Source organism: Ziziphus jujuba, chromosome 1, assembly GCF_031755915.1.
Source record: "Ziziphus jujuba cultivar Dongzao chromosome 1, ASM3175591v1".
Classification (NCBI taxonomy): domain Eukaryota; kingdom Viridiplantae; phylum Streptophyta; class Magnoliopsida; order Rosales; family Rhamnaceae; genus Ziziphus; species Ziziphus jujuba.
Window position 1 is genome coordinate 34,418,894 of NC_083379.1, and position 9,367 is coordinate 34,428,260.

Consider the following 9,367-nt stretch of genomic DNA (forward strand, 5'->3'; position numbering starts at 1 on the left):
TTAAAAAAAATAAATAAATAAATAAATGCCAGATGATTCTACAAGCCAAGTTAATGTTGACATCCTTCAACTAAGTGCCAACAATACGATTTGTGTTTAATCCTGATGCATTCTCCCCAAAGATTTTAGAGTCCTAAAATTAGAGATTTTAGGGTTAAGATTATTAAGCGGACAAATCTTTACTACCACATGTGTCTAACATCTTATTAGTGCTTATAGACGCCTATTAGTGAATATAAGCTGCTACAAAACTTTTAACTTTAGTTGAGAGGTCTTGCATAATAGAATTTTCATATATATAATGTATATAGATAATTTTTCTCCAATGGACAAATCTTAGACAAATTTTTGTCCGCAACAACATGTATCTTTTTTTAAGGAGGATATGCACATAAATAAAAATACATGCTTTGTCCTAGACAAAAATTTGTCGAGGATTTCTGCATGAGAGAATGAGCATGTATATATGTCTATATATATATATATATATAAGTTAACTAAACTAAAAGTTATGAATCCAAAGCTTTTGTTTGGCAATTATTCACAGACTAATATTTTCTCATCCTCTCCAATATAACCATTACTCTAACAAGATTTATTTGTTACAGATTTGAGATCAATGTAACTTCTTTTACAATTCCTATACTCCCTCTCCAGATTTTCTAGTAGGTCCTTTGACAGCAATCTGTTGACCATGAACTAATGCTGGAATGCTATCGACCATGTAAACTTGAGATTGTCAAATCATTGAGAGAGTAGGTTTCTAGATTCTGTGGCAACTTATTGTCATGATCTACTCTTTTAGAAAAAGAGAAAGCTGGTTGTTTCGGATCTGGGAAAGGTATCATATCACCTCCAAGCATCGACACAACATCTGCCATGGTTGGCCTATCTGCTGCATTTTCTTGCACACACAAGAGACCAACTTTAACACACTGAATGAATTCACTCATTGATGTACATGATCCTAAAATTGCTGGGTCCATTAACTCTGAGCATCTTCCTTCTTTCCACAAATGCCATGCCTTGATTAAGTTTTCTATAATTAGAAGCTCAATCCTAGAGAGTAATGCAAAAACCTTGAACCAAACGATAAAAATTGAAGCTTACATGTAAATAACTACTTACATGTTCTGATAGTTTTATAAATTCATTTGACTGATGGAATCCTGCATTGTTTTTCTTGCCACTTAGGATTTCTAGCATCATGACTCCGAAGCTGAATACATCAGATTTCTCTGAGAAAATACCATCCATGGCGTACTCAGGTGGCATATAACCACTGTTTTAATCATTCACTAAATTTGTATTAATACATAGACATTGAATTCAGTTAGTGTTCAATGTATGATGCATTGTTCAATTAAGTTCAAAAAAAGAAAAACAAACACTACACTTACTATGTCCCAACAATCCGAACAGTGTTGGCACTAGATTCATCCTCTCCAAAGATTTTTGCCGTGCCAAAATCAGATATCTTTGGTCTCATGTTACTGTCTAATAATATATTGCTAGTTTTTAAATCTCTATGGATGATTTTCAGTCTAGAATACTTGTGGAGGTACAGAAGGCCCTGAGCAATCCCTGCAATGATGTTCACACGTTGTCTCCAATCCAGTAACTGTCGTTTTGCTGCATCTATCGCAAAATATGTAACAAATAATACAAGTTAAAAGATATTCTGAATGAAAGGTGAAAGTAGCTAGGTAGAAACATAAACAAACCAAAAAGGAATGAGTCCAAGCTCTTGTTTGGCAAATACTCATAAACCAATATCCTTTCTTGTCCTTTAATGCAACAGCCCAATAATCTAACAAGATTCCTGTGCTGCAGTTTCGATATTAACATAACTTCGTTTTTGAATTCCTCTGGTCCTTGTCTAGATCTTTTCGATAGTCTTTTCACTGCAATCTCTTGTCCATCAGCCAATATACCCTATAGATACAAACCTTATTACATGCCAAAATCCATAGATTACTAAAATGAAATGTCTCAACTCTCAATAAGCATTTTAAGTTTACCTTATAGACGGGTCCAAAACCACCCTCACCTAATTTATTTGTGTTAGAAAAGTATCTTGTGGCAGTTTCTATGATAGAAAAGCTGAATAGAGGTAACTTAATATCCTGCAGTCCATTAAACTTCAGTTTGTGTGTGCCTCGGAGCTCATTAATTGATGCAATGCTAGTGTTCAATTCGCGTTTCAATGTCTCTGTTTCAGTCGTTGCATCCTTGCTGCTTCCTTTTTTACCTGTTTATTACAGTAAATATTTGTCATTATAATTTAGTTTTTCTTTTCTTGCTTTGAACCTATCTATAGGATGGTGTGACTTGAAATTGACTCGTCCCTATTTTGGATGTTATTAGGATAGCTCTCCTAAATCTATTACGTGGCTACTATAAATTCCCACTTCTCTGTTCTTGATATCATTTCTTCTCAATTGTTGGTTCTTTAACATTGTTTCTTTCTTTTCTGTGATTCCAATTGTACACCAAGTTGGATAGTTGAACTGGCTTCTCTAGGGTCTACGCAGTTTTGCATAACAGAGGGTCTCTACTTAATATATAGCCAATTGGTTTCATATTTTGAAGCCAATACCACCTAAACATGTCAAAGAGAAAATCTTTTAAGCCACAGTAATTAGTGTTCTCTTTAAAACTTAATTAGTGTATTTTAATCAATATGAAGTAATGCTCAAATACGACTGATAAGTCAATTACCTCCAAAGCAGGATTTCATCAGTTGGAAATAGCACAATGCGCAGATTGAAGCAACAGTTATCAAGATGACCAGTTGAACAATGATCCTTATCCAATGCGGATTCTTATTTGGATTTTCGGGAGGATGCAAAATTTTGTCGCCTGCAAAATCGAATTGAATTAGTAAACAGGAATTGAATCATTTTCTATATATGCTACCCCTATGTTCAGTAGCTCATATTGTTAAAAGAGAAATGTTCAATGCTAACTCACCTTTTTTCTTGCTGCTGCTACGCTTGTAATACAATTGATCTGCATGCTCTCCAAATTCTGCATTAGGTTCTGGGTTATTTGAAAATTGACATCCCGTTCCATCAGAATGAAAAGTTGCATAGGCATTACAGGAACAGTTTTTTGTACAAATCTGTTGGCAGTCACTAAGGCCCAGACTGCGATTGTCCATGATGTCCCAGTGATCCAAAGCTCCAGTTCTTGATTCGAAATAATCTCCATTACTACACTTGGACGGGTTTTGGTTTATACAGCCCTTGGACATACACTTTGCTTCTTTATCACAACTCACAAGTACCGCCCTTTGTTGCCGTTCCTTATTGTGCTGAAATATATATATGTTAACATCTCCAGACGAGTTCATCTCAATCAATGAATAATAAATATCGGAAACCATTGTAAAGGTATAGTAGCTCTCATCCTCATTTGAGATATGTTTGAACTTCAATTTGTCAATATCTTGAAAATTACTCAAGAAGCTAAAGTTGTGGCCATTACAGTTCCCACTTTGCCAGTAAAGAGAATCTCTACGCCAAATCGCTAGCTGATTTGTGTTGTTTGGATCAATACCAAGCCTGAATGCTCCTCGAGCTGGAACAAGTGGACTTAACCAAGAAGTGATAGAAACGTTTCGAGCCTTTCCAGACTTGATGTCAAACAATCCCAACTGCATGCCTGGAAAAAGTGTGTTAGATGGATAATGAAAACTTTGCCATAGAATCTCATCATTATTATCTCCTCCTTTCAAAATGAAATTTCCAGTATCAAGAAGTGTGGCGGTAGTATTAATATTTATTGCTGCCGGAATTAGAGAGTGTAAAGGGATAGCAGTTTCATGGTTGTCATGGAGTAGGAGGTCTCCATGAGGAGTAATTTGGAGAACTGGGATATCTTTCAAGGGATTGTCTCGGTTGGCCACCCAAACTGTCATTCCTTCAGGGAAGATGGTGCATTGAATCCCCAAGTAGTACATAGCGCAATCATCAAAATTAATGAAACTTAAACGGAACACCTTGTTTGGAGAATCCAAGAAATCCACCTTTCCCATGGGCTTTTTAGAGGTTAAGGTGTCTTGTGCTGCATGGGAAAGATATTTGACATTAAGCAACAAAAGGAAAACCAAACGAAGCAAAAAAACACAATCGTGGCTTGTTCCTATAATGCTTTTCATTATAGACTTGTCAGTTCATAAAAATGGGTTGCTTCTCTGCAAATTCTTTCCATCCATAACTGATATTGCAAATTTTTTTTTTTTTTTTTTTTTTGGCTACATATAGAAATGTATTATTATTTCGTTATAAATTAGAGTACTATTGCCATTTCTTATTGTTCGTCTTTTGTTTTGCACTATGTGTTACGTAGTAACCAATCCACGATAATAATCAATAATATTATAAAAAGGAAAAAAAAAAAAAAAGTTCAGGGCTGGCTCAAATTGCCGGCCTTTTCCCTATTTCCAACAAGGAAATTAAGGCCCCACTTTCAATTAATCACCGTTATACTAATTAATTTTCAACTTAGCACATTGTGACAGATTCATTGTGAAACATTCATCTAGGGAAATTAGCTAAAGTTATGACAGTTTATGTTCCCAATACTGAATAAGTCCAAGAATACTAAATCCCCCCTGAACCTGGAATTTCTATGCTTATTCACCAAGTTTTGGTGACAGTTGTTATGGATGCTTAGAAATAGTCAAAGAAAACTGACAAAATCAAACACACAAGATTTAGTGAGGTTTGGCCAAAGATTGATCAATGTCCTCGTGCTCCAGTGTAGAGATTCTGCACTATATATGAACTAAATGTGTTTACAAGCTATGGATGAGATCTCTAATGGGCAGTCTCACTAAGAAACCCAAACCAATCCCAAATCCTCAGTAGTTTATTGAGATTTCTCTAAGCATGGAGCTCTCAAAATCGATACGCAAAAACTCTTTTGACTCTACAAGGAACGTAGAAGACCACTCTGTTATTGTCGTCTGCTGACGTGGACGGTGGAACTATCTTATTCAAACAAGAGGCGCAAAGGTTCAGATGTCTGCGTGGCCATCAACTTATTACAACAAACAAACCCATTAAACGACGCCGTTGCACTTAATGGTTTGGTTTTAAGTTTGACAGACTCATTAAATGATTTGGCAAGTGGACGACGACGTTTTCAGCTCATCAGAAGTAAACTGAGAGTTCAATTTCTCTATTCTTCCTCTACTTGAAGCTCGACAAACACATCTCTGGGGACGTGGTGATTGAGGATTAATTCTCAATTAAGTATTTTAGGCTGCTGGCATAGTTTCATTCCCAGCAAACAATCAATTATATTTGCTGTATCTTCTTGATATCATGCTACCTAGCTCTTCATTCAACTGATCACCATCCCTACATTATGTAACCTTGCTATTAAAAGTAACATCTAATTTGATACAAGTAGGATTTAAATATATATATTTATATATATATATATAAATAAATAAAATGAAATAAAGGTATTGAGCTACTTTATTTAAAAAAAAAAAAATTAAAAATGAAAAGTAGGATGTATGATTTGTCCTTTAGGCCCTTGGGGACAGAGGTGATACATTGTCTACCAGACTCTCTCTCTCCCTCTCTCTCATTTGTCTCAATATCTTTCTTTTCTAATAAACACTGCATATGCCTTTTCTCTCTTCTCTACTACAGCATCATCTTTTTGTTTTCCCTTTCTCACCACATGTATTTCGATTTTGACTTTTCTTTGCTATATATTTGTAAAATTTACTTTGATGTCAAATCATTGATTGATACATTTTTTCTAGTTAAATTATGGAGACAATGGTGGTAACTTAAATTAGATTAATTTTATTAAATAGTACGACCAAAATCTACTTTAATGCATTTAGAGCATATGAAAACTGAGAAAATAGTAATAATAATCATAATAATAACAATAACGATAATAATAAAAAAAAATATTAATATCAATACATCCTAAACGATATAAGTTTTGGCATTTTACATTATGAATTTTTTTTTTTTCATGACATTTTGGATCATGAATTTCACTTTTTCTTGCATATTCTACTTTATTTTTTTGTTAACTTTTTAACATACTTGTCATATGATTGGTACATAAAACAAAAATAAAGATATAAAATGCAATTCTATATAAATTAGAGTGCAAATGCGAAAATTTTGAAAACTCACTAAATATTTTTCATTATTGAAAATTATTATTCCTTTAATAAATTGGTAAAGTTTAAAAGGTATGCAAATGCAATTTTTGAAAAAAATAAAAAAATAATAATATGTAAATATTATAAAAAAAATAAAATAAAGTATTTATAAAATCTAAAAGAAAACTTTGAAAGATTATTTTTATAAAATATATTACTTTTTTATTACATGAATTTTTCATATTTATATTTTTTATTTTTTTAACAAGATACTTTTAAAATTGTCTAATACGTAATTTTTTTATAAAATTTTATTTTTTCAAAAAAAATTGTTTTTTTAATGTTTGTTCAAATTTTTTATTCGACTGTATGTTTTATTGGATATCTATTTATTTCTATAAAATTTTATACATATTATAAAAATTTTAAACGAAAAAAAAAAATAGAGACCCATGAAAAAAATAAGCTATTCACAAAATCTAAAAAAAAAAAAGAAAATTATTATTATAAAAAATATATATTTTTTTATTTCATGTTTTTTTTTATATTTATATTTATTATTTAGGAAAAAAGATACTTATAAGATTTCTAATATGTATTTTTTATAAAAATTTTACTTTTCCAAATAAAATATTTTTTAATGCATGTTCAAATTTCTTATTGGTCTTTATTTATTTATCTTTTTATGATATCTGACTTATGTAAGGATTTTTATTTTTATTTTTGAAAAAATTACATTTTAATTTTTTTTTTTTTACAAACTTCTTTAAAATATAATAGTATCATTTAATAAATTTTTATATTTTAGTTAATTTTTTATTTGAAAATTTCTTCGTTTTATATCCTAAGCTATATAGAATTGCATTTTGTATATTTATTTTTTGCCCCATATGCCAACCATATGATAAATCTGGTAAAAAGTTAACTTTAAAAAAAAAAAAAAAAGATGCAACAGTGCAAGTGAAGTTCAAGACGCAAAATGTTAGAAAAACAAAGTTTAAAATACAAAATACCAAAGCATGCATAATTCAGAGTTTATTGGTATCAATATCCCTAATAATAATAAAATTCATTATTATCCAATTGATCAAATGCTTGTGCCATAATTGTATATATAAATTGGTATCCGAGATTTTGGCTAATTGGTTAAAAAAGAAGCAACTTGATAGGCTTGTTTCTCTATTTCTGACTTTCAGTCGCACCTCTTCTCTTCCTTCTTTGAACTTCTTGCATTTTGTCTTTCTATTGATCTATTTGCTCCCAAACTCTCAACTCCTCTTTATCCACCTTTGGACTTCATTTTATAGGTCCACGCACCTCTTCTCTCTCGTCTTTGAACATCCTGCATTTTGTCTTTCTATTGATCTATTTGCTCCCAAACTCTCAACTCCGCTTTATCCACCTTTAGACTTACATTTCATAGGTCCAGGCACCTCCCAAAAGTCCAACCCATTAAATTTTTTTTTTATTGACTAAGTTTACTTAATGATTAAGTTTACCCGGTAACTAAGTTAGTTTGTAAAAAGAAATAACTTTATAGACTATATATAAGTGCTAAGCTATCAGTCTTGCATCATACGAACAGCACATAATTTTTAGAAATTCTAGAAAGAGTTTTGAGAAAAGTTTTTATATACTGATTTCCAGAGAGAAATAATAATACAAATTTTCTTCTTTATCTTTTTTATTTTACTTTTCTTTTGCCTTTATTTTCTATTTTTTTTTTTAAAATAATAAGAGAATCACAATAAGCAGTATCAAAGCTAGGATCTAGATAGAGCCATGTGTATGCACGAGATAAAAGTCCAGAGTGATCGAACTATGGTGGGCCCCTAGATGGTAGACAGCGATGGTAAATTTCAATCTCATAATTGACTGTCGAAATTTGATGATATGAAATTTCATGTAAAAATAGTGCAGCAATCTCGATGGGATGGGGATGAAATAGTGGTTGTAGATTTAAAGGGGTGTCAGCCAGGGGGAAAAAAAAAAATGTGGTCCTTAGTTTGAAGGGTGCTTGCCAGAACAAGAACTAGTGGTTCTTAGTTCAAATGATGATTGTAAAACTTGCTAATGATTATAGATCATACAAACATAAATCTCACATTAACCAAATATAAATGTTCTAAAAAATATATAAAAAGCTTGGATTACTTTCCTTATAGGGTTAACAATTTAGGATGAAACTCCAAAGTTTTCTATCTACAATATTCCTATCTGGACTTATTCTTAGAGAAAGTTTTTCAGCCCAATCATTTTATTTGAATTACCCAAAAAAAAAAAAGCAAAATTCATTTCATTTAAATTACCAAAAAGAAAAAACAAAATTCGAAATTAGAAGAAAGAAATAAAATAAAAAAGCTAACTTGAATTTAAGAATAATGGGCACTATATGCTACTCAACTAAATGTTAATCAATACATGATATTTGTGGTAATATAAAAAAAAATTAAAAAAAATTAAAAATCTGCGCCTAGGATGGAGTTCGTGAGCCTCAGTAGTATTGGTGGTCTATTTAGTTTGTTTAATTTACTTTAACTTGGTAATTTACATAATTAATTAGTTGTATATATACTTTTTCTTTTCTTTTATATTATAATATTTTCAACTCAATCAAACAATTTTAAAACAAAGAATAGGACTTTTTTGAACAAGTCTTTGTGACCTCAATAAACTTCGCACAGCGCTAAAATCAAATATCATATCACTTTTATTTTTTATTACCCAAAAAATATCATTTTTATTTTAGAGTCGTACAGACATATGGTTTTATAAGTGGGATTGTATTTCATCAAAAATAAGAAATAAAAAGGAAAAAAAAAATTGGATTATATTTTACCTGGAGCTTTCCATATTTAAACTTCTCCCAAATTTATGACTCATATAACTTTATATATATATATATATATATATATAGAAAGGCAATTATGTATAAAAGGATACAATTATCTTAACTTAATTTCTAAACAAAATGAATTAACTTTATCTTTTTTTGCTGAAAGAGGAAGTTTTATAACCAAAAACCCAGCGAGAAGCTTACAAAAAGAGCTTACACAGATAAGGTGGCCTCTCCGCCACTCTCCTGGGACACAAAATAAGAAAACAACAAAGGAAAAGAGTTTAAACAAAAGGTGCCAGAGATTTTTGAGACATTTGATTTGATTTTTTATTTGTATACCTTATATGGGATATATATCTCCAATTTCTTGTAAGGTGCATAAGAGG

The 9,367-nt window shown here is 31.1% G+C and overlaps 1 protein-coding gene across 1 annotated transcript; it reads right to left on the bottom strand.

Annotated features, from left to right (window-relative positions):
• Positions 1-713: 713 nt before the first annotated feature.
• LOC107428500 (receptor-like serine/threonine-protein kinase SD1-8) lies at positions 714-4,039 on the bottom strand. Its single transcript, XM_016039040.4, has 7 exons — positions 2,974-4,039; positions 2,722-2,862; positions 2,022-2,251; positions 1,725-1,935; positions 1,401-1,638; positions 1,129-1,282; positions 714-1,025 (listed from the first exon to the last, which is right to left on the bottom strand). The coding sequence occupies exons 1-7, from the start codon at positions 4,037-4,039 to the stop codon at positions 714-716; spliced, it is 2,352 nt and encodes a 783-aa protein (XP_015894526.4).
• Between the last annotated feature and the right edge of the window lie 5,328 nt (positions 4,040-9,367).